Below are 25,878 nucleotides of genomic sequence, written 5' to 3'. Positions count from 1 at the left end.
TATTTTTCAGTAACCGACAGCATGGCGTTTACTGACTGGAATGAGACAGGACTGAACTGGAACACGACACCTGTGCAGCTAGTGTGCCTGCTGTCGTACACAGCCAGTTCAACTAGCCGGAAAGCCCCCCCAAAAACTCAGTGTATTGACTGTAAACGGAGTTCATGTGTGTTTGTGTGTGGTCTGAGCATGCTACCCAGACAAGCCTTTCTTGTCAGCGGGCTGAGGAGCGGCTGACAGCATCCTGAGGTGACGAAGCGTTTCAAAAGAAGCATTTAGAGCTCTGACAGCTGAGCGACTAGGAAGCACGCTTAGGCATTTTCTCAAATACATAGAGCCAGAGAATCATCTTCATCTAGCAGGTACAGTTCTTCCAATCCATGGAGTTATTTATGACACTTATAAACCATACAGCCAATCCCCAGGGATATTCATCATAGATATATACAATACAGACCATCAGAATTATATATTACACTAATATATAATGTAGATAAGCCAACTCTGTAACCAATGTTACACTGTTGGATACAAAGTGCAAGAGGAACTAGTGATTGAAACTGTATTCAGACTGGATGAGGAACTGGTGTAGAGATATCAAACTGTTCTGTCCAAACCAGGCTGCATGAGCTTGGTTACAATACTTCCTTGTTCAGTCACTTAACCAAACAACATTAAAAGATCAACTGTCTGTTACTGACACCTGAGACAGCAAATGCAAATACAAACCTCCAATACAGGATGTGCCTTCGCTGGCGGTCACTACACCCAGCACCTACAGCAGCACGGCCTCGCTCCGAAACAAGCCAGGTATCCAGCCCTGAACCTGGTTCCCATCATGACCCCTGACCCCCCAGCATGACCCCTGACCCCCCAGCATGACCCTGACCCCCCCAGCATGACCCCTGACCCCCCAGCATGACCCTGACCCCCCAGCATGACCCCTGACCCCCCATCATGACCCCTGACCCCCCAGCATGACCCCTGACCCCCGCAGTGTGCCTACCTGTGTGGGGTTTCCTAAGGTGGGAGGACCTGGGCTCGTGTCTTCCACAGCAGGGCCCTCCTCTCCCAGCTTCCTGGACAGACAGGATGTTCCTGTACCTCCGGTCTGACTGCTCCGGGTAAGAGTGACACTCCCCGCTCCTGGTGGGCCCCCCTCCCTCACTCTCGCTGGTCTCAGCCTGCTCCCCCCTCGCCCCTTTTGCCACTCGCTCCCCCCCGCCCTCCCCCCCGCCCTCCCCCTCCTCCACATCATCCCTGGCTTCCCTCCTCTCCTCCGCCCTCTCCTCCCTCTCTTCCTGGGACTGCTGGGGCGGGGGCACGGTGGTCTCCGTGTCCGGCTCCGACAGAGACACGGCCGTCTCGTAGTCCGTGTTGTTGGCAGCGTCCGGCAGGGTCGCTTTCTCCACCGCCGACTGGGCGGGCGTGAAGAACGCCTGGGAGGAGGAGACCAACTGGCTGAGGGGCTCCACGGGGGGGGGGCGAGGCGGGGGCAGGGGCAGGGGAGAGGCCAGGGGCGAGGCCGGGGGCGGGGCCGGGGGCGAGGCCGGGGCCGGGGCTGGGGGCAGGGAGGGCATCCACCTCTGACACCGAGTCCTCGGTGATGGGGATGAACTCGGAGGGTGTGACGGCAGTGGTGCGGTCCTCAGACAGGATGGGGGAGCCCAGCAGCTCCCCGGCCCAGGACCCAGGGGTGGAGCCCTGCGTAGGGGGGGCCACGCTCACCTCCGGGGGCCGGCAGGGCTCAGGGTTCCTGGAGAAGCGCTGGTGAGCGGAGAACGACTTTGGCAACAGCTGCTTCTTCTTGGAGCGTTTGCTAACGCTGTAGTCGTCCTGGAACCCGGAGTCGTCGCCCTCATTGGTTCCCGAGCTGATGCAGTTGATGAACACGTTGTTCCGATTGGACGAGGAGCCCGAGGACGCCTTGTCGAAGTCCTCCGTCTGCGAGCGGGTGATTTTCTTGTGTCGGTGCACCCCGAAACCGAACGAATGGCGCGTCTTTGTGCGGACGCCATCTTGTGACCCTGTCGAAGCCTGCTGCTGCGATTGGTTGCCGTTTGCGTCCGTCTCCGGCGCGGTGCCCTCGGGGGCGGGGCTTCCCAGCGGGGGCTGCGGCCGTGGCTCGCTGTTCCTCTTGAAGCTGAGCGAGGGCGCGCGGAACAGGCTGCGGCGCTTGCCCGTGCTGCTGGAGCTGGAGTTAGTGCTGGAGGGCGAGGCCGAGTGGACGCCGTTGCCCACGCCGCCGGAGGAGGGCGAGGAGGGCAGAGAGTCCTGCCGCTTGCTGGAGCTCCGGCGGAAGATGGGAAGCCGGGACACGAGGGTGGAGCGGCGAGGGCCCGCCTCGCCCATCAGGCACGAAGGAGAGGGGGGGCTCTGGAACAACAGGCAGAGTCAGTCAGAACACTGTCAGAACAGTCAGTCAGAACAGTCAGTCAATCAGAACAGTCAGTCAAAACAGATAGTTGGTCATAAGAAGTCAGTCAGTCAGTCAATCAGTACAGTCAGTCAGTCAGAACAGTCAGTCAATCAGAACAGTCAGTCTAAACAGATAGTTGGTCATAAGAAGTCAGTCAGTCAGTCAATCAGTACAGTCAGAACAGTCAGTCAATCAGAACAGTCAGTCAAAACAGATAGTTGGTCATAAGTAGTCAGTCAGTCAATCAGAACAATCAGAACAGTCAGTCAAAACAGATAGTCACTCAGAAGAACAGTCAGTCAGAACAGTCAGTCAAAACAGAGTCGATCATGAGAAATGACCGACTATCTGACCACGGCGGGCCTAAACTGTAACCCTTTCTTAATGTAACGTATTCATTTAATCAATATGCCACAGTCACGTACAGCATTTAAACCAGTACTCATAGCTATGAAGATGTGACCTTTATGTCACAAGACAGACACGCCTACCATTGTGTCTGTGTCTCATACCTGTTCAAGATAAGATCTTTTCACTTTGTGGTTCCAGTAATTGTGTCTGTTTTCAGAAACAGACACAGTGAAAGTGACGTTCTCTTAATATGTGACTGATTGCGGCCTAACAAAAGAACAACAAAGTTCTTCAGAGAACCAGGTTGAGATTTCAAAGTGGTTTTTGGAGAAGTTAGTGCTTCCTTTACTTACAAAGAAGAATCAATACAACATGTACCGTATAAAAACATCCAGGTAATATTACTGTACACAGCTGGTTCAGTTATGTTATTACACTGGTGGCAATACCCTGAAAGTCTGTCTCACAATCTACTAAGTTCAGAACTAACAATAAGACTGTTGACACAGCTTCCAAAGACTACAGTAGAAACAGGAGGCCTTGATTCATCGCAATCATGACGTCCAATAACTTCTGGATATGAGAAACGAGTCAAACACAGGCCACCTGATCGCGGTCTAGTTTATGTTTACAGTTTAAATATGTTGACATTAATATCAGTGAAGGATAATAGGCAAATAGCTAAATATATATTTGTACTGTTATCAACGTGGAAGATTTAATCAACCTTAACTAATTCACGGAATTTAACTGTAATTTATTGTTAATCCCTGAGTTGCACACTACCCAACGCTCCTAATAACTCACACTAGAATTACACACATAATTCTGATACTATTTGTACCATTGACGAAGGAGCCAGGGGGTGGGTTAGGGTGTGTGTGACTGACTGACCGTGTTTTGGGTGTTTCCCTAAAGACAGGTATTTCACATGTCTGGCGTGACACAAATAACAACACACGCAAACTCACTCAAACCAACAAGCACCGCACCGTTCTGCTGTTACTGCTTGAGTTATTAATCATATATGAACAGACAAATGTTCAAATCTTCTGTGAAGTCACAACCGTTGTAAGCTCTGTGGCTATACTATCCTCAAGAAACGATTAAATCTGAACAATGAATGATGCTTTGTAAAGCCAGCACGATAGCATTGCTAGCCTGGTATGCGATAATGCTATCCACAAGTGTTTTTACAGTCCATATTAAGGCTACAGCTACTGTAACGTTAGTGCATGTTAACGTTGCCAGCTACACACTAACGAAACGACGTATAGAGGCCATGTTGCTGCAGTAACAATGTTGCTTCATTGTATATTCGTCTCCAGTCTGCAGGTTGTAGCTCACTAGCGTGCAGCTGTCAAACGAATCGTCAACAATGATGTCGGACTCCCCGGAGCGAGCGAGCTAGTATGCTAATAGGACCATTTCTCTATTGACTGGACGGCCTTGCAGTGACAAATGACACAAAAATGTCATCTCTATCCAGCAATACTAAAATAGATAAGTTGCCAAATGATGTTTCGTGGGCAGTGTGGTTTTAGCTGAGCAAGGTGCAAGAGAAGGAGCCGGTGTGAGATGTTACAGCCTAGCCAGATTGCATTACCTTCTTCAACGGAATTCCAATGTCTTCTTTCCGGGCCGCGTCCGCGAAAGATTAATCTTGTCGGTTACTATTCATACAACGTCAAACTGAAACAGATATGATTCTCAGATATGTGTAACCATGATAAATTGTCTAGTTGTAACGCTTTGTGCAGTCGCAGGCTATAGATACGTGTAGCTCAAATACACCTCAATGACGTGGAGGCTCGCTCCCCGAGTCTCTTCCGTGTTGCAGGCCACGCGCGTCCCTCCCAGCTTCTATCCATGGCAACACAGCATCCTCGAGCAGGTAAGGAGGACCAACTGCAGGCAACTTCAACTGAACTCGAAAACGAATGTACCTTAAATACATTCAATACGAGTGTTAAACAGATAAATAGGCTCTCAGTCAGTCTGGAAGGGTATTCCATTTAGAGGTACCTTATGATTGAAGCCAATGTGGAATGACACAATGTATTCTATAATGTAACAATCACGATATTGTTAGCAGTAAATACAAGAGTTGTAACCTATTACACAGCTGTCGACAAATGTTACTTTCTAGATGAGATCTGACATTTGAAAATGATAAACTTTTTTTATTGGTCAGTCCGTGACTTTTTCAAGTTGGCCTCATGGGTAACCTGCTATCGACAAACAGCCATTTAGACTTGAGAGGGCAGCTTGTTGACGGTATGGTAAACTGACCTTTCTGTTCCCCTCTTGGTTGGACTTTTATTTAATTACCCCTCAGTCAATATTATGCTGAATGTGCATCGCTACACTGTAATCAATAAACCTAATTTGCATTATGACATTACATTCAATGAAAAATGGACACACACTGATCATTTGAACTCCTGGTGTATGAGGCATAGTCGTTTCCTCTAAGCTCTGAAACAATACACTGATACTGATGTAGAACCTAGATTACCATTAAGCCTAAACCCTGTAATTGCTGTATAGTCCACTGTTTCTTGATGGGAATTGCATCAAATTAAAACTGACCATCATAGTCCTCGTTTAATATTTAAAATTCAGAGTGTTGGAGTACATATCCTAACATCTTTTAGGCCTATTGGACTGCACGGCATGTACTGAATAACTAACTCCAGCACAGATGTCGTAAATAACCAGAGAGAACACATTTAAGTTGTTAAAAACACTACCATTTTATTTCATAGAAATCCCAGAACAGCAAATAAAGACATGAGCATAGAGTACAGCGTTACAGCACAGTCTTTCACAGTCGAAAACACACGTTACGTTTCCCCTCCCGGTCCTCCGAATGACACAACCCTACACAGCCTGTAATTCAGTCTAATATTACACCACACACACACACACACACACACACACACACACACACACACACACACACACACACACACACACACACACACACACACACACACACACACACACACACACACACACACACACACACACACACACACACACACACACACACACTAGTAGAGCACTGAGGCTTCACATGCTACGGATTAAAGTGCTAGCTTGATTGATTAGATTGAAAGCCTGCAGAATTTTGGTTTTTACTTTTCACTACTGAGACCTTCTCCTCCATCCGCTCAGCAAGGCCATGATGCCGTAAGAAGCGCTAATTTTGTTTCTCTACCAGAAGACTGTCAAGATACAGAGCCACAGCTTTTCCCACGTGATTTCAAGATCTCGGGATACCGAACAAGCAAAAAAATTAACGTTACAAAAACCGCCCAGATGACAAGACATTCGGTTTGTTTGTCCCTAAATATAAACAATACATTCTGTGATATAGTTACACAAAACAACCCACAGCCAGCTCAAAAGAAGTGCATAGACTTGTTTTAAGGTGTTTCAACAGTCAGTTTGATAGGAAACAGTAACAGAGCCAAGTTCAGTGTACTGGAAGAAACAATAAACAACTTCTAAAGACATAATTATACACACCCATTGTGAAGAAAAAAAACACTAAACAAAAAAAGAACTGTAAAACTAGTTATTTACTTTCCCACAAACAAAAAAAATGCAACACTAAATTATAGAACACCCAAATGGAAAACAGAGAGAGGGCAATCTCATGAGCCGTTTTCTAACTCTCCCTTTTGGATTACAGTCACACGATCACTCCAACAACGTACGCTGACTATGTTTTATCATTAATCCACCGATACCAACCAAAAAGTCTCAAGTCCTGAGCCTTGAAGTCCGACAAAGTTCACCGCAAACACAAACTCACTGAGTAACGCTACAGATGCACAGCGTCAGACAGAAGGAACATCACGCTACAGCTATGTACATGACGTATAAATTGACCTTAAATCAAGTTGAAATGTCAGCTTGTCATCAGACACAGAGCATCTTGAAAGGTTGATGTATAATACAGGAAATCATGATAAAATATGATGTTTAAAGCTACAAGAACAACGCAAACCATACCTGACGGAGCGGGTGTGCAGGGTTACCAGGGATAGTTGGAGGTAGGTAGCGTGAGGCCCAGAGAGCCAGAGACCTGAGAAACCACACACACACACACAGATAACCGTTTCCCTCAATAAGACGACACAGAGAGATAACTTGTTCCAGAAACCCAGGATCAGTGACCAGGAGGGACCCAGTCGCCCTAGCAAGCTTTAAAAGCTCTGATCTGATGTTAAGTTTCAAGCAGGTCAACAAGTTACGTAACGTCTACTGCTGTGTAGCCAGCTTAGCGTCGGTGGCGTGCAACAGTCCTGCAGCCGAACGCAGGGGACAGGAAGAGTGGATGGACAGTAACTGAGCTCTGCTAGAGACCAGGGAGCAGCACTTGGTGATACTGGGTGACCCTGACTAAGTGAAATCTGAAGGTGTACATTCGTTGTGCGAAATAAAACAAAGCCTATGAACATAAAACGTTAACATTCAGTGCTGGGCAGTGATTGGATCCAAGATGACCGCCTGGATCCAAGATGGCTACCAACCTGTGCGAGGTGTGTGTGTGTGACGGTAGTGAGAAAATGGTGTTTGAAGTGTCTGCTGAAGATGCCACTTACATATTTGTGAGCAGAAGTAAAAATAAAACATACACATTTAAATAAAATGTGCAAGAGTGAAGTGTGAACTACAGTTTGAAAGTAAAAAAAAACCTAGCGTGATCCAGATGTTTCCGGACAACATCTAGATGAAGTGTGTTTGTGACAGAAGGCTTCTCTCCCTCCCTGTGTGTGCTGTGTGACCTGCCTCCTCAGTGCTGCTCATGGGTGGTTACACACACCAGCTCATCCTGCTTGCTGGCCCGCTTCTTTAAGAAAGGCACAGAGGTGGAGAACTGAGCCGTGACTACAAGAACCTCTCCTGTGTGGAGCTCCCTGGATGTGTGTTGGTGCTACAGACTCTGTACTGAACACGTATCTTAATAAAATCAGTTAGTGAAAAAACACAAGACAAACAACATTTAAAAAATATTAATATGGGAGACTTTGGTGTTGACCGAACGAAAAGAGAGTAAAGCTCACATCTGATTGGTTCGATCAGATCTACTAGCTGATGTTTAAACCAATTGTGCGGGATCGGAGCCACGCATTGGACGAGAACACTCGTCAGTCTCACATGCCGGCCAATAGCATCCTCCCCAATGACAACGGGGCGGGATCACATCTCCGATTGGCCTGGCTGTAGACCAATCAGCCCCCACCCAGCACCCAATCACATGTAGACCAATCACACCTCCCCACCCCATCACATGTAAACCAATCAGACCTCCCCACCCCATCACATGTAGACCAATCGCTTGGCGGTGACAAAGTCCTCCAGGTGGATTCTCCCACTACCCATGAGTCCGAAGGCCGGGTACATGGTTCCAGAACAATCCACCTGCCGCTCGTACAGACACCTCATGGTGTCGCCATCGTAGAAGGACACGCGCCCGGCATCGTAGTCCAGGCCGATGCCGATGCGCTGTGGCATGGGGAGGGCCCGGCCGCCGTGGTCGCCGGCGACGCCGGTGGGAGGGGTGGAGGTGGGGTTGGGGGGGGCGGCGAGGGAGGCCTTGGGTATGAAGATCTTGCCCATGCCCACCGTGAGGAGGGTGAACGGCTGGGTGAGGTCGTAGCAGGTGTCCTCGCTGCCACTGTCGTGACCGCTGTCGTGGTCGTACCTGGGAGGGAGGGGAGAGAGGGAGGTTACTGTACACCTACTGTACCTTTCCTCTTTAGTCTCACCTAGTCACAACTAGTTTGTAATGAATTGTGGTTCATGTGGGTGATAAACTACCACACACACACAATGTGGAATTTGCCAATTTGTGTCAACCAGGATTTGTGAATGAATAAGCAGTTTACAGGGTCATTCTTAGCCTCTTACGCCAGAAGCTTAGTTAGAACACAGCACTGCGCTCCCTCCCCTCCCCTCCCTCCCTCCCTCCCTCCCTCCCTCCCTCCCTCCCTCCCTCCCTCCCTCCCTCCCCTCCCTCCCTCCCTCCCTCCCTCCCCTCCCCTCCCTCCCCCCCTCCCTCCCCCCCCTCCCTCCCTCCCTCCCTCCTCTCCCTCCCTCCTCTCCCTCCCTCTCTCCTCTCCCTCCCTCCCTCCCTCCCTCCCCTCCCTCCCTCCCTCCCTCCCTCCCTCCCTCCTCTCCCTCCCTACCTGGGGCTGCTTGTGTCCCGGGGGTTGTGGAACCATTCCAGCAGCTTGGAGTCGGAGGCCACGCCCACCTTGACCAGGTAGGAGGTGGGCTCCACGCGGAAGGCCCAGTAGTGGCGTCCCTGAGAGATGCCCGTGTCCCCGATGATGTAGTCCAGGCACACGTAGCTGCCCGTCTGCACGCGCTCCGCGGCTAGCAGGAAGGCCACGCCCGCCACACTCTCCACAGAGTCCCTCCTCCTGCTCAACACCAGACGCTCTGGGCTGAAGCCACACTTGTCGTTGAACAGGAAGCCAAACACTGAGGGAGACGGAGGAGGAGGAGACATGAGGAGGAGGAGACATGCGGAAGAAGTATGAGATGGAATATAGAAAGACAAGAAAGGAGTAGAAAAGGAATAACAGGAAGAATGAGATATAAAAAAAGGAAGACAGGACATGATGAATCAAGGGCTAAAGAGGATGGGGAGGTTTACACACGTTCTCCCCTTTCTCACACACACCACTAGAGGGTGCCACCACACGCATTTACAACCCCCCCACACACAACCTCTCTGTTTCTCAGTCATCGAATCTGAACCAAGGTCAAACCTTATACACAACCCAGGTATCATCATCATCATCATCAAGCCTCACCTCCCTGTGGTAACGGGAATCTATAAATACCCAACACGCCTCAAGCCATCATTACGCTACACTTCTGGTCGGAGGTACTTATGTGCACCCAGCCACAATGTGCCATTATAGTGCAGAGAGGAGAGCGTAGATGTTCAATTAAATGTACGTTTCTGCGCCCTCTTCTCGCCTGACAACGAGGGCGCAATGAGCGGTCATCCTGAGGGTTCGCCTGCACGAAAATTAATTAGCCGACTTGATTTATTTTTTTATTTCCTTGTCGTGATAAACGACCGATCTATGAATAGATATGTTGGAGGCTACAATACCACGTTCTAGAACACAAGAATATTGTGGAATGCAAAGTGGAGCGCAGTATTCTGAGCTGCTCCATGTGAAGGGTCTGGGCAGGCCCTCTGGCCCTCTCCTCTGCCCTGACCCAGAATTCCAGCTCATTACTAACGCACGGACCGTCCGTGGTTCAGCAGCCAGCCCTTCTGTCCAGCGCTACCCAGGAATGTGGGGCTCTGGGCCCTGGCGTCAGCCCTGGACCCAGCCTCCCTCCCTGAGCCCAGCCTCTCTCCCTGACCCCCAGCCTCCCTCCCTGACCCCCAGCCTCCCTCCCTGACCCCCAGCCTCCCTCCCTGACCCCCAGCCTCCCTCCCTGACCCCCAGCCTCCCTCCCTGACCCCCAGCCTCCCTCCCTGACCCCCAGCCTCCCTCCCTGACCCCCAGCCTCCCTCCCTGACCCCCAGCCTCCCTCCCTGACCCCCAGCCTCCCTCCCTAGACCTAGCCTCCCTCCCTGGGCCCAGCCTCTGCCCCCACTGCCCCCTTCTATGCTGCTCTAAACTTTGGCCTCCGCACTGGATCCCCAGCCTCAGACTGCCCCTCCCCTCCTCCAGCCTCTCCCCCCCCCCCCCCGCCCCTTCTCCAGAGCAACATGAGAAGCAGAGGAACTAGACAGACTAACTGGATCATTGGTTCCTGGACACGGAGAACAGAGAGATCAGAGAGAGATCAGAGCCCTGACCGGAGAGAGACAATCATGAATGAAATGACCGTTGGACCAGCTCTGAGAATCATCCCTCCTGCCGTGTGTTATCCTAGTGTTCTCAGAAGAGGGTGGAGTCAGAAGACATCTGTCTCTGCAGGGTAATCTACCCTCTCCCCCCCTTGGTGTTGAGTCCCTAGACAGACAGACTGAGGGCTGCAGGATAGAGGAGATAACCCTCCACACCCTGCATGGGGTCCGTAAGAACAGCCCTTTTTAATAACACTGGATACTAAAACCAAATTACTGGCCTTGAGATCAACTTTAAAAGGCACATTACCCCACAAGCCCCCACACTAACACCCCCCTCCCCCCTTACTTACCAGGAGCAGGGGGCGTGTGGAAGGAGACCTCGGGGCAGTAGGGGCTGTGGAGGGAGTTCCTGTAGGTGCGGACCCTGAAGGAGTACACACTGTCGGGCTCCAGGTCCGACACCACGGTGCTGGTCCCATACACCCGCTCCGTGCTGCTCCAGCGCCCGCTGGCCTCCCCCCCCTCCTCCTCCGCGCCGCGCCGCCGGTACTCCACCACCTGGTGGTCGGTGGGCAGGGCGTCGTCAGGGAGACGCCAGCACACCGTGGCCTCGTTGTACACGCGGCTCTGAGACAGGTCGATCATCGGGGGGTCAGGGACTGGAGAGGGGGGGGGGAGGAGGGGGGGGGGGGGGGTGAGAAGGTAGGCAGAGAGAGAATGGACATTGTTTAAATAAAATAAAAATTACATTTGATTTATTTCAGAGACGAAACATTTCTCAGCTGGAGAACAATGTGAAAGTGAAATCAAAAGGAAAGGCAGATACAATTTTTAAAAAGAAGTGTTCTTCTTAGAAAGAAGAGGAAGTGAGAGGGATTTAGGGATGGGGGAGGGATCATTCACAATTTCTTTCAAAAGAGATCATGAATAAACGCTAGTCATGAATAAACAAATGTTCTCAAATCCTCAAGTTTCAGTCTGTTAGGACCCTGCCCTGAGGAGAGGCTGTGTGGTGGTGCTGCCCTGAGGAGAGGCTGTTTGCTGCTGCCCTGAGGAGAGGCTGTGTGGTGCTGCCCTGAGGAGAGGCTGTGTGGTGCTGCCCTGAGGAGAGGCTGTGTGGTGCTGCCCTGAGGAGAGGCTGTGTGGTGCTGCTGCCCTGAGGAGAGGCTGTGTGGTGCTGCTGCCCTGAGGAGAGGCTGTGTGGTGCTGCCCTGAGGAGAGGCTGTGTGGTGCTGCCCTGAGGAGAGGCTGTGTGGTGCTGCCCTGAGGAGAGGCTGTGTGGTGCTGCCCTGAGGAGAGGCTGTGTGGTGCTGCCCTGAGGAGAGGCTGTGTGGTGCTGCCCTGAGGAGAGGCTGTGTGGTGCTGCCCTGAGGAGAGGCTGTGTGGTGCTGCCCTGAGGAGAGGCTGTGTGGTGCTGCCCTGAGGAGAGGCTGTGTGGTGCTGCCCTGAGGAGAGGCTGTGTGGTGCTGCCCTGAGGAGAGGCTGTGTGGTGCTGCCCTCAGGAGAGGCTGTGTGGTGCTGCTGCCCTGAGGAGAGGCTGTGTGGTGCTGCCCTCAGGAGAGGCTGTGTGGTGGTGCTGCCCTCAGGAGAGGCTGTCTTGTTTGTGTTAATGCTCCTGCTGGCCTGTTTCCAGCCAATCGTCCCTCTCCTTTCAGGTCTGTAGATGGAATGACTCAGCAGGAGGGGGGGAAGGCACATACTGCCAGGAAAAGCACTTTGCAACTCCCCCCTCCTCCTCCTCCTCCCCCTCCTCCCCGAGGCCTCTTCCCCTCTCACTTCCTCTTATCCTCCATCTCTTTCCTCTGCTCCCTGGAGACAGCACCTAGCCTTGAACGCCCCCCCCCCCTCCTTCCAGCACTCCACACCCTGACCCCCCCCCCCCCCCTCTCGACCTCAGTTTTACCCTCCTCCTTGCGCTCCCCACATCCTTTTACCCCAATCCCACCTCCCTCCCAGTGTCCTCTCTCCAGTTCCCCCTCTCATCACCAGCACCACCAGCCCAGTCCCACCCCTGCCCTGCCCCTGAGCCCAGCCTTGGTTCTGCGGAGCCCAGGGTGGGGCAGAGGAGGAGAGGGGAAACCTGCCAGCAAAGCAAGCTGCCGCTCCAAAACCCAGCCCGTTCTCAGAAACACAAGCCTATTGATCCTGACGGGAGAGAGGGAGGGAGGGAGGGCTTTCTATCCATCTCTCTGGCCATGAGACCAGGCCACGACCAACCCTGGGGAGGGCAGGGAGGACAAACCTCTGTCTGTCCGACACCTCAGCCCTGGGGTGCACTGCGTCAACACTGAGGGATGCTAGCGTGCGCGTGTGTGTCGTAGGTCTACAGGAGGGCAGTTCTGATCGGCTGCACACTATTTCGATCTCATCTGCAGCATCAGTTCCATTACACACGTGTATAAATCCAGTCAGCTTTCATCCTTTCTGCAACTTCCTCCTCCTCCTCCACCCATCAACCCTGCCTCCTCTCCCTCCTCCTAATCTCTGAAAGCATTCATTTCCACTGCCATCTCCATCACCCAGCATCACTCTCCTCCAGCAGGGAAGCACTATGTGAGTTTCCCATTAAAAACACTCTCACGTTCATTACTCTGACGCTCTCCAGACCCAGACTGCCGCATCGCTGGCAAACCCTGACAGGAGACTGCAGCCTCCCCACGGGGGAGAGGCAGCCTTCTGCCTCCAGCCTCTAGCCCTCTGCCTCTAGCCCTCTGCCTCCAGCCCAGGGGAAGGGGGCCTGGGTCTCACTGCCCACACCATGATAACACTGTTGCTACATCTGATAAGGTGAATACAGTACCGGCATGAGGAGAAAAGGGGACCAGTATTCTGATAAGCAGCAGGGACTCAACACGGTGATACCATCTCCATCTGTAGAGAAAGGACGGAGTACACCTCTGTTTCCACAGGGTGGGACAGCAGGGCTGCAGTCGTGTCAGATGCGAGCGCTGACTCAGGATCAGTTTCTGCAGCAGGGAGGGGGGGGAGACACGGAGCAGCGGAGCAGCGGAGCAGCGGAGCAAGAACAAATCCCACAATGCTCTCAGTGCCAAATCCCCCCTATACACAGAAGCCTAACTGGCTTATCCAATTAGAGAGCTGCTTCTGGCGACGGTAGTGGCCTATTACAGCAGAGGTCAGGAGGTCAGGGAAAATCAACCAACCGGGGGTGATGGTGGTGTGTGTGAGGCGGGGTTATGTGTGTGTGATGTTGGTATGTGTGGTTTTCGGGGTAGTGTGTGTGTATATATATTTGATTAATCACAGAGCTCATCAAACACAGCTACGGTTTGTTTTTAAAAAGCGGAAGTTGACTCAATTGTTTCCATCTTCACTCACACACACACACTTCCACGCCTGTGATGAACGCCCCCCTCACCTCCTCCGAAGCACATCTCCTTCAGCAGGGACTCCTCCCTGGACGTGTCCAGGACAAACTCATCGAAGGACGGCTCGGCCGCGGGCTGAAAGGTCCTCAGGGACTCGCAGGCTTTCTGGATCCTAGGAGGTCAGAGGTCAGGGGGGAAACAGCAGCACAGGTGAACGTGTTAACTGTGCATGTTCAGGTAGTATACAGGAGATCACAGGGGCAGAGAACACAGCAGGTGGAACAGGAAGTCACGCTCGGACAAACAGGAAGTCGAGCCGTGATGGTAAAAACAAAAGTGGTTCTTCAGTATTGGGATCCGCTAATGGAGATCAATGAGCCGGCTTAAAGTGAGAGGGTGTAAGAGGGAGAGAGTAGCTTAGAAACTGGACAGGAGCCGTCAGCTGTTCGTGTCCTTAAGAACACCACCTAAGAGTTTTACAAACACACGTGTGTCTATGGTTACAGCTCTGAGGCTCAGAAAGACAAAATTCATTCCTATCATTGCTAAAATAACCAGGGACTAAATCCTCAGTTTAGAAATCCCACAGGACCAAGAGAGAGAGAGACAGAGAGAGAGACAGAGACTAAGAGACCTACAGACAGACAGAGAGAGAGAGAGAGAGAGAGGGAGAGAGTGAGAGAGCGAGAGAGCGAGACAGTGAGAGAGCATGTCAGACAGATCCGGCTGCTGACCTGACGTGTAGCTGCTTGGCCGTCTGAACAAAGCAGGACTGGTCGGTCTCCTTCAGGACCTCCTGGGCGTAGCCCACCAGGCCGCTGTTCTCCAGCATGCCCTGGTACTCCTCCACCTGGCCCCGGAGCTGGCCCAGACGACGGGAGCGGGACTGCTCGATGCTGCGCAGCATGTCAGTCCTGCGCTCCTGCAGAGCCTCAAACAGACGCTCAAAGTGCTCGCTGGCCTGCCTCTCAGCCAGCTGACCGTTGTCCTGGGAGGAGGGGAGGAGAGGGGCGGGGGGGGGGGAGAGGAGGAGAGGGGCAGGGGGGAGAGGAGGATAGGGGTGGGGGGGAGTGAAGGATAGGGGCGGGGGGGAGAGGGAGGAAGAGGGGGGCGGGGGGGGGAGAGGGAGGAAGAGGGGCGGGGGGGGGAGAGGGAGGAAGAGGGGTTAACACCAGATGAGGGGAACAAGTTTGGCATGGTAGCTGGGCCTGCTAGGCCGCTACCTACTGAAACATGCAGCAGCCAATGAGAACAGAGACACACTTGATGAAAGCTACAGGGAGGGAATCAAAACAAACTCCATGCAGATGAATCGTTACTATAGTTACTATAAAACAACTGAAGAGAAGCTCTGCTGTACGAGTCAAAGCCTCCCGGGAGAGGTGGAAGCAAACTCCATGTACGCTTCCTGTCCTCGAGGACCACCACAGGTGAATCTGAACAGACATCACTAACGGATGGAGGCACATGGCGAGAGAGAAAAGCGTTTGCATATCAGTCCCCCCCCCCCCCCCCCCCCCCCCCCCCCCCCGTGGAGGAAATAGTGTTTACCGTGAACACAGAGAGCAGGAACATTAAAATCTATTCATAGAATAAAGTCACCTTCTGGTGAATCATTTCCCTCCGGACCTTCATGTAAATGTACTTCCTTGTTTGCGTCTGAATGGATTTGGTTATGTGACCTTCCCTTATTAGCTGACAGAAAGGGTCCATTGTTTAGGGGGCTGATACAGTTAGCAACAGACATCTTTTCCTCAGATATGATGACTTCCTGTCAAGACAGTGGATGCAGTACACCAAGCTGGGCTCCAGAACCAATTGGATGGGGGGGAGGGAGTAATTTGGTTTCCACAAGGGGACATTTAGTATATAACTTATGCAGAAACTCTTCTAGCTAAAATAACAGGGGAGGCACAGCAGCCAATGAGAGCACAGAGTCCAATGTGTGGACAAGGCCCGTTTGACGGAACAGGAAGTGGCGGTCGTCATGGCGAGCGACTGACCTCTGTGCGGTGGATCAGCACCTCCAGGTCTGTAATCTGAGTCCTGACCTGCTCCTCCTTGCTGATGAGGTAATGGATACTCTTGGCCAGCTTCTCCTGGTGGACCAATCACAACAGAGGAAGGGTTAGGTTTGGGGTTAAGTTTGGGGTTAGGGTTAGAGAGAGGGGGGGCAGACAACAGAATTGGTGAGGAGAGAGAAAGAGAAATATGGACGGATCATTCTAGAAATCCGAAACCATTCTGCTCACAACATCCAGTAGTACATCCTGTGAACGACCACTATGGGCCCAGCACAGCGGCGCAGCTACAAACAACCGTCATTAAACATGGATGAGTCTACACCGGCCTATCAGATTACAGCGAGAGAAACGAGAGTCAGCCCTTCTCTGATTGGCCTCCAGGTCAAGGTAGACATTTTAGGTTGAATCTGCTTGCTGTTGATGACCAACCACACACACACACAAGGTGTGTGTGAGTGTGATGGTGTGTGTGTGTGAGTGTGTGATGGAGGTGAGTGTGTGATGGAGGTGTGTGTGTGACAGAGGTGTGGTTACCTTGAGTATCTTGTAAGCACTGCTCATGGACGTGACCTTGTGGCTGGCGTGTGACCCTCCCAGCTTGCACAGGTGGCACACAGGACGCCGGCACACCTCACAGTACATGTTCACCTTCTCCATCTCGTGCTCTGGACACATCAGCACCTGGAGACACGCAGGTCAGACACACTCCTACCACTTCCTGTCTCTAGTCAGGCCCGGTAAAACCACTTCCTGTCTCTAGTCAGGCCCGGTAAAACCACTTCCTGTCTCTAGTCAGGCCCGGTAAAACCACTTCCTGTCTCTAGTCAGGCCCGGTAAAACCACTTCCTGTCTCTAGTCAGGCCCGGAGGCAACACGGACGGAAACATCAATTAATCAATAAAACAACGTGGAGCTCAAAATTATGTCAAGGGCGACAACCTTCAACAGATATACAACATGATCAGCCCCTTTAGCCCCTCCCTTTACCCTGTCTCCCCCCTCTCCCCCTTCCCCTCCAGCTACAACCCCTCCCTTCCCCCTGTCCCCGTCTACCTTGGGTCTGAAGTTGGTGGTGGGCCCCACGTACTCGTGCTGGGCCTTGGGCGTGCCCCAGGGGTGGTGCAGCTTGAAGCACTCGTTGCAGTAGCTGGCCTTGCAGTCCATGCAGCTCTTAGTCGCCTCCTGCTGAGCGGGGGGCTTGCACATGTTGCAGACGATGGCCGTGGCGGCTCGGGCCGCCTGCCTGTAGCGCTCCACGATGCTCTCCAGGGTGAAGTTCCGGAACAGCATGCTGATGCCGCGCTCACCCAGGTCGATGTCGTGCTGGCAGCCCGGGCAAGGGAAGGTCGTGACCCTGGGGGTCACGGAGCCCCGCCTCCACCCTGGGGAGGAGATGGAACCTGGCGCGGCAGATTACAAGATTGGTTTTCGCGTTTGTTTGTTTGTCTAAGATGACCGATGAAAAGGCTAAAGGGAGTGAGGCCACGTTCCAACACTGTCGTGTGAGAGGTTTCCTTATCTGGTCGCCTTTCGTTCATGAACTTGATTGGATAGACAAGAGGAGACAACACTGTGCTTTTGCCTATTCGCTCTCATGGAGGAAAGACACCAAGGAGAGTCAGGGGGGCAGCCTGAAAGGTTTGGAACGTGGCCGGTCTACTACAAACACATAGGAAGGTTAGATGGTTCAAAAGTGGAATGCGGCCTTCAGGCAGAGATTCTATCATCCAGGAAGAGAGGATATCCAAGGTGCGTACAGTGAGCTGGACATAGATGAAATCTAAATAAATTCTATGAACAAAGCCAAACATTTGTATAACCACAGCAAACCCAGAAATCGACAGCATTAAAGATATCAAATTTCAACGAAAAAAGATACAAAAAAAGTGGTTGATTTCCAGGAAATGAAACCAGCAAATAAAGTTTCCGTTTGCAGGTAATTTGTCCAGTTCAATGTATCCACACACACACACACAATACAGGGGAACTTGTTAGGCAGAGAAACTTTACCAGACTACCTAGAAGAGAGGAGCATTCACAAAACACACACGGCACGAGCACTCACTCGACACAGCACAGATGTAGGATCACATGCAAATCTATAACCACAACAACCTCTCAAGCGCAGCGCTGACACACAGGTTGCCTACGGTGACGGGAGAGCAAGCGTGTGGGACTGAGCCATGCTAGGGGGGGGGGGGGGAACTGTGGCATGTCTAGGTGCAGGAATGCCTGACTGCCCGTGTGTGTGTGTGTGTGTGACGATGATGCACGAGCGATGATGACGGCGACAGCGATGCAGATGAATAGCAGTCCGCAGGTTGGAGCGATGCGGCGGTACGTGATTGGACGGAGCGCTGGGTGACCATGGAGACGGGATGTAAACAGGTGTGCGGGTGTGAGGCTGGTCCTTGTCCGGGGGAGGGAGGTGGAGGAGGGGGTGTGGGTGGAGGAGGGGGTGTGGGTGGAGGAGGGGGTGTGGGTGGAGGAGGGGGTGTGGGTGGAGGAGGACAGTGTATTCAGGCTGTGTGGGAGAGCTGTAAAGGGCAGCTGTAGGGGAGAAGGGGTGAGGATGGAGGGAGGGCACCTCTCCTATAGAACCACATCGTAAACACGACAGGATGAGTCAGCGAACCAGGACATGGCAGAGCAGGATGGTTTACGGCTCATTCTGCTGCGCACAACCTTCCTCCCTCCCCCTCCCCCTCTCCCCCTCCCCCTCCTGCCCCCACCCCCTCCTCATCCGGTGAGAGTATCAACCGAAACTAGACTCTCACCATCCGTGTAACCCCTAACCTGATCTGTCCCTCTCACCAACCCACACGGGCGAGCGAGCGGCACGCCTGGGTTCTATTTTGAGCGGCGCGGCGGATGATCTGTCCACGTCGAGACGTTTGGTGTGCCGTTCTTCTAATGTGACGTGCGGGGTTGCTACGGTGTTGCCGTGTGGACGGCTAGCAGAGCTGGTCCACCAGCAGGTCAAGGACCGCTGCCTGGTGTGGGACACACTGAAGGGTTTACCGTCTGTCCATGTCAAACACGGTCAGAAGCTTACTTTCACTATAGTAGGGTCCCATCAAGGCCAGCGAGAGATGCTTGGAGAGATGTGGCTGTAGCTCAAAGGTAGAGCCTTTTACTACACGTAAGAGGTCACAGGGTCAATACCATGAGGTCATTTTGTCTACATGTATCTGATGAACGAACACAATGTTGTTGTTGTTGTTATCTACTGCACCTGCGTGTCTTATGGTCTGTCATGAATCTACTTTGGTGTGAGAGGAAAGTCCTACTGTAGTACTCTAGCTGCCATCGTCATGGTGTTCCTTATACAACGTCTACTGAGCACTTCCCTGACTGACTGAAGAAAACAAACACTTGATGTTGATTTTTCACGGTGGATCTGAGAGCATCTTCCTGTTCCTCAAATGTCTTGGTGAGGAGTACTCTAGTTCCCCAGGTCCACCTCCACCTCCTCGTGTGACTTCAAGGAATGTTTCCAACTGAATTTGAGGGGAACGGGAGCCGAGCCGAGCCAGCTTGCCCTGCGGGCATGGACACCAGTCTGGGCCAGAGACAGAGAGACAGAGAGGGAGGAGGGCAGGGTGTCATCTACAACGCTGGAATGATTTAGAGAATCTTGGCGTGCCCAAACGGTTAGTGTTACAGAGAAATGAGTTCCCCTACAGGACCTCCTCTCTGAACAAAGCCACTCTGCATGCTTTCACAGTCTGAGGATCTCCAATACAGAGGAGAGAAAGAGAGAGGAGAGAGAGATGGGAGGGCGACTCTCTCCATGGGTCTCTCTCTCTCTCTCGCCCACTCTGACTGTTTCTCCCAGGACTAAATTAACCAGCCATTACAAATTCCTGTTCATTCCCAACTCCTAGGCAACATCCATGCCCATTTCTCTTCCTGAATTAGCCTCTCGGCCTCTCTCCCTCCCTCCCTCCTCCTCCTCCTGACTCACCTCCCCTGCAGACAGAGCAGCAAGCTTCGCTCCTATTCTCTCCTCTACTTCGTAAGACATGCACGTGTGGAGCACGGAAACCTAACGGCTCAAAGAACCATCCCTTCATAAAACAACAAACCCGGCTGAACACGTCCAACACAAACTGCAAAAGGACGTCAGCCTGTTCGTTACGTTAGCTTCGCTGCTCAGTAGACGTTGTCAAAAGTCTAAATGCCATATGTAGACCAATTCCCCAGACCAAGAATTATCCCCGTTCAAGGATAATCTCAATTTTTTTCAGTCCAGAAGTAGGCAGAATCTGTATCCCAGTCCAGGGAACTGGTCCCTAGTCTACCAGCTAGTAAGATCACAGACGCAGTGTGCGGTGACGAGGGGGTCATCAGTAGTGTGTCTTGGGACAGCTGGAGGAGAATTGGGGAGTATAGTAGAGTGGAGCCAGGGTGGTTCACTGGGGAACTAGAAAGGCCGTACTCACTACCACAGTTATTCATTACATGGTATCCTCGTCTACCTCGGGCTCCGAATGACCGTCTGAGCGTGGCTGGAAGCAGTGACAGGTGACGCACACATCGACAGGTGACGCACAGCGATGTGGAGAGAGACAAAATGATAAAAACACACTTCCAATGTGAACAGTGTACAAGCAGCTGGACACAGCCAATGGGTTCATCAATCAGAAACATTGTTAATCAACTAAAAGAAGCGGATGAAATGATTTTCGTAAAAGATGCGGAACTTGAACTGAGTATGAGGAGGAATTGTGCAGGTTTGCTGTTGTTTTAATTGCGTTTCCCAAAACAGTCGATTCGTGATGAGAGCAGCAACTAAGATTTGCACTAATCGAGGGAATTTCGGAAACCGAAGCACTTCTTTGAGTGCCCAAAAGATTTATAAACAAAGTAATTCAAATCGGGAGTAGAGGGGCCAAACATTCGGTGCCAAATCAGCCCTCATCAGTAGTCAACTGTAAACCCCTAAACCCAGCAGGGGGTGTAGATCCTATACAACAAGACTGATGAGGCCACTGTCACTCCCAGCCTAGCCTGGTTAGCTTTTTCAAGCCTCTGGGAATGACAAATATAGCCCTCCAAGTCCTCCTCTATCTTCATTTAATCCCTCCTTCATTCCACACGGTTGCGTCATCATGAACACCACTACTCTTCTACTCAGCCAATCAGCAGAGGTTAAACCTAAGGGGAATTACATCAGAGATTAAGCGGTTCTGTTTGGGTGTTGTCATTCGTGCCATCCCTAGGTTACCTAGACATGCTTGATACTAAAAACAAGTTCTGCTGATGATGTTCTCTGTACATCATCTGCTGATGATGAGAAACCTCACTGACTAACAACCATCCCTCCTTCTAGAACTCCAGTTCATGACTTGAGACTGCACACTTTTTTATCGTATTAATATTACACTCAAATTAACCTCAGAACTTGTTTGTCGGGCAGCGCGTTTGAATGTTTCCACTGTGTGGATGGTTGTGGACTGGGGGTGGTGTGGGTGGAGGTGAAGAAAGAGGGGCATTCAGGAGGCTGTGGAGGTGAGGAGGCAGCGTGGGGAGCGGGGTAGCAGAGCGCTCCTAGCCCCCAGCAGAAAGGCCAGCCTTGTCTTCACTGCCTCTTCGTGCTATTCTCAGCCAGGGTTTAAACATTGAACCCTCAAGCACAGCCATAAGGATTGCAAAGCAAAATAATATTGTGACAACCTCCCCTTGTTAATACACCACCCCACCCCAAAACAACTCCAGGTATTTTGTAAGCGTTTTAAATGCTGTAAAAGGGGATCATAGCCATGCTTTGTTCAGCCATGTGTACAAAAACCCCAATCCTCTTTTCATTTTGATAAATGAAAAGTGTTAACATCAGCCGCTTGAAACTATTTGAAACTTCCAAATCACTCTGTCCACAAGGCAGGGCTGGTGAGTGGATGTTTGGAGCCTGTGTCTGCAAGAGGGCTGAAACAGACAGGAGACCTTAGGACTCACGAGAGCTGGTCAGCTTTCTCTGCCTTGGCTACACCTATGAAGCCTGTGTAACAGGCAGACAGGATTCAAAGAGAGGGTGGACACTACTGGAGAATTTAGACCAGGATCATGAGTTGACATGGTTGTATGGGGAGGTCAGATGGCTGAGCGGTGAGGGAGTTGGGCTAGTAATCATAAGGTTGCCAGATCGATTCCCCGCCGTGCCAAATGACGTTGTGTCCTTGGGCAAGGCATTTCACCCTACTTGCCTCGTGGGGAATGTCCCTGTACTTACTGTAAGTCGCTCTGGATAAGAGCGTCTGCTAAATGACTAAATGTAAATGTAAATGTTGTAAAAGGGAGTTTGTTCCTGAAGAAAAGCCCTGAAAAACAGCTTTCCTTTGTGACTGTACATGCTTTCAAGCTGAAATCATCCCCAAGATGGCGTGATCATGAATTCAGCAACTGGGATTCATCGTTGAAAAAAATATTACCCCTTCTCGTGCCATCGCCGGTCGCAAAGGGGCTGTTGTGACTGGCCCGACGCATCCGAGACGTACCTGATCGCGCCAGTCGGTCCAGCCTCTCCATGCTGGGGGAGGGGACCCTGGATCGAGGGCTGCCCGGGTTGGAGCACTCGGAGCCCGCATCGAAGGAGTCGTCATGGTTCAGCATGAGGAGCTCCCGCACGCACTTGTGGCAGACACTGTGCTGACAGGGCAGGATGAGCGGGTGCGTGAACAGCTCCTTGCATATGGGGCAGATGAGCTCCCGCTCGATGTTCTTGATAGGAACCTGCGGAAGAGCGAATACAGTTACAGTGGGCATGGGTACATACATATCACTCGGTTTGTGAATAACGACCTTTGTGAATAGCGGCACTGGGCGGATAATCGTATCTAAGCATATCAAAACGTGATTAAAAAAACGGATTTTCGTCTACAGCGTTCCTATGGATCACACTAGCTCACAAAGCCGTCATGTGCATACTCTATATTTTGTTGGCTTAGTTTCAAAACATTGACAATCTAAAAGTCAATCTAAAAGACAATCTAAATCAATATAGGGACTCAACGACCTATAACCTAATCAATAGGCTATGGGTTCAGCTTGCCATGCGGTGAGATTTGCTGAGCCTTTTACCGAGGGTCAGCAATTTTGTCTAATTTTAGTTTCAAGCAACTGTTTTAAAATAATGAACTGGTTGAAGAGGAAGAGAAAAGTTCAGACAAATCAATGTTGACAGAACATGTGAACTCTTCATGTAAATATAGCCTGTTGTAACCTACAATACAATGCCGGACGTCAATAAAACGCTGCTGACTTTGCCAAGTAAAGTTTATTTCCAATATTTAATCTGTGATTCAGAAACACCAACGACAAACATTGTAACCTAACACGATCCAAACAACAATGTTGAATCAGCACGGTGCTCTTGAAACGCCAGTTGAACACGCTCTGCCACAATTATGAACTTATTTCAAGTTTTAGCGCATCTTCTACTTACCACAGAACTTCGCCTCGAAATCACAGACATGATGATATCTCAATGGCGTTCAATTTTCTAAAAACGTATGTCGCGCAAGTTCGTAATCGAAATTGCTTTTGGGTTTGAGCGAGTGGACAATGAATGAAATATAGCGTGACGCTGTGGAATTGGTCCGCGGCGTGAATCAGCAGGAGTGAAACGGCTGTCTGCTTCTGTTGAGCCAAGTAAGATCAGGAGAGGGCGGGGTTGAATAGCTCAAATCTCCATAGGAACAATGCTGCAGTCCTGAGTATTCAAAGGGAGGCAGGGCTATACGGCATCGGGTTCCACTTTAGCGAAACTTAGGGTTCACGACAATGTGTCAAGGCCCGTGCGCAAGGACGATGCTATTTATTGTCATCAATCACATAGGGGCAATGTTATCAGCTTGGCACATGTAGGTAGGTCTGAAATTTGATTTAGGCCTATGTTAGTTCCTGGGTAACACGTCGGATACATTTTCACAATTAAAGGATCTTAGCTGAAGATCTAATTACTTATTTAACGTATTCTTAAGAGCAGTAGTCTAGCCTTCAACTGGATGTTTTCCTCTATCCCTGGCATAGTCTGATAAAACACGCTCATGAATAATTACGCTTTGGGTAATTAGGCCAATGTGTGTGTACGTGTGTTTGTTTGTGTGTGTGTGTGTGTGTGTGTGTGTGTGAGAGAGAGAGAGATAGAGAGAGAGAGAGAGAGAGAGAGAGAGAGAGAGAGAGAGAGAGAGAGAGAGAGAGAGAAAGAGAGAGAGAGAGATTATAAAATATAGTATAAAAGCTAAGAAAAACTCAAAAACATCTAATATTGTGCAAAAAAATTCAAGCGAGAGAGCTACTTAACTACATAAAATCCTCCATATTTCATTCCTCCACGCCTCCACCCCCCGTGAACCACTCACGTCATTACATTCTTTATTACCATTTTATCGAGTGGATATAAGATATTAAATCTCGAGGTTGTCACCACAGGTTGTCGCCCCTCATCCACTCTAAAATCAACGTATTTTAAATGTATTATCCGCGTACGCTCTAGATCCGAGCATCATTTCTCTCCATCAGCCCGCCAGACAGACGGCGCCTCTTCACACCTTGATCAAACCTCCAGACCGATGCCAGCGCACGACGCTCAGCAGACTGCGCCTGACATGTCCATAAATCATCTCCCTCACGAGTTCACTTACCTCTCCTCTCTCTATCCGCTCGACTATGCTCGCAAACTCGTTCATATCCTCGGATTCCGACATGGTTCAAGCTTGCGCCGTTAAGACAATGCAGTTGACGTGAAAAATAAAGGATCAGCGAGACAGAAAATACTTGACGTGTAGGCTACTGTAGAACAATCAAATGAATGAATCAAAAGATGGGATGTCACATCCAGATAAACACGCCTGTATCGATGACCATCATCCCAGTCATCCTCTGCACATTGGAAACCCTGCGTGCCCCCGCTGCGTGAGGGGAAATTTGATTTAGCCCAGAATCATCTTTGAGACGAGACCCCGCCCTCACTGTACATCTCCTCTTAACCGTGAGCGCGCGCCCCCGAGACAAGCCACGTACCGTTCCTGCTCGGCATCCTCGGTGATGTCTCGAGCCACGAAGCTCTTTGCTCCCCTGGCAACGGGTGCACAGACAGAGGGTTTTTTGTTCCCTTTGAAGACAATGTCGTCATCAACAAGTGAAGTGTATAGGCCTAATCATTGTCTTCATCAAGTGAAGGGCATACAAATTGTATTTAGCTTTACGGAAATGATGGCCATAGAATGGATTTAATTACTGGCTGCCTATTATTTACGCATGAGTAAGAGAGCAGCCGCGTGGACGCATATGTTGCTTTATATAGCGTTGGCCTATTTGTTCACAATGACCTAAGCACAAAGACCTTTGGCATGATTATTTTTATGCATGTGCTAATCGGATTTGTAGATGTGCATTAAACAGTGGTATAGGACCCCCTTAAACAATTTCGATATTTTGTTTCCAAACAACTGCATACAATCATGTTTCTCTCTTTTTAACTGCACGTCTTCGCGTAGGCCTATAAAATGCGATTTAAACGCAACATCTATAAAAAAGAAAGGATTAAGTTGTGCGTAATTGTTGGCAATGCCACTTGTTCCACGCATGGCGACAGGTTGGCGTCACCAGATGGTCGCCTCGCGCGTACAGTGTCTCATTGGTGGGATGCGACCAAGAAAAACGGAAACAAGATGGCCGTAATGAGCTCTAAAACCACCACTGTCACCTGCCTGACGAGACAGAGGGAGGCCCATACAGAAATTCCCCAGTGCCCCATCATTTATTTATTTATTTTACAGCCTTTATGGGCGATAGAGGCTGTAAAAGGAAGTAACATAATCGTCACTTGTTTGTTTTTAACGATTACATTGATCAGGTTGAAGGACACCATATGGCTGTGGTTCAATCCTGTTGTTCTGTAACGTTTATGTC

The 25,878-nt window shown here is 50.8% G+C and overlaps 2 protein-coding genes across 5 annotated transcripts; both read right to left on the bottom strand.

The window, feature by feature from the left end:
• Nucleotides 1-989: 989 nt before the first annotated feature.
• ccser1 (coiled-coil serine-rich protein 1) lies at nucleotides 990-4,582 on the bottom strand (the record flags this gene model as incomplete). The annotated part of the gene is given in 3 exon segments (XM_047048778.1): nucleotides 990-1,473; nucleotides 1,475-2,376; nucleotides 4,377-4,582. Coding segments are annotated over 2 exon segments (1,362 nt in total), but the record flags the coding sequence as incomplete, so codon positions are not given.
• A 1,181-nt stretch (nucleotides 4,583-5,763) lies between these two features.
• trim36 (tripartite motif containing 36) lies at nucleotides 5,764-24,916 on the bottom strand. 4 transcript variants are annotated; one of them, XM_047048320.1, is made up of 10 exons: nucleotides 24,609-24,916; nucleotides 22,461-22,695; nucleotides 17,017-17,363; nucleotides 16,498-16,644; nucleotides 15,943-16,038; nucleotides 14,674-14,927; nucleotides 13,990-14,111; nucleotides 10,961-11,269; nucleotides 8,974-9,271; nucleotides 5,764-8,489 (listed from the first exon to the last, which is right to left on the bottom strand). In XM_047048320.1, the coding sequence occupies exons 1-10, from the start codon at nucleotides 24,669-24,671 to the stop codon at nucleotides 8,105-8,107; spliced, it is 2,256 nt and encodes a 751-aa protein (XP_046904276.1). In that variant the 5' UTR covers nucleotides 24,672-24,916; the 3' UTR covers nucleotides 5,764-8,104. The 4 variants fall into 4 exon arrangements, with proteins under 4 accessions (XP_046904276.1, XP_046904277.1, XP_046904279.1 ...); XM_047048321.1 differs by lacking the exon at nucleotides 24,609-24,916 and adding an exon at nucleotides 23,408-23,608; XM_047048323.1 differs by lacking the exon at nucleotides 24,609-24,916 and having other exon boundaries at nucleotides 5,765-8,489; nucleotides 22,395-22,465.
• Nucleotides 24,917-25,878: the final 962 nt, after the last annotated feature.

This window comes from Hypomesus transpacificus, chromosome 24, assembly GCF_021917145.1.
Source record: "Hypomesus transpacificus isolate Combined female chromosome 24, fHypTra1, whole genome shotgun sequence".
NCBI lineage: Eukaryota > Metazoa > Chordata > Actinopteri > Osmeriformes > Osmeridae > Hypomesus > Hypomesus transpacificus.
This window is presented reverse-complemented; position numbering and strand designations above follow the sequence as displayed.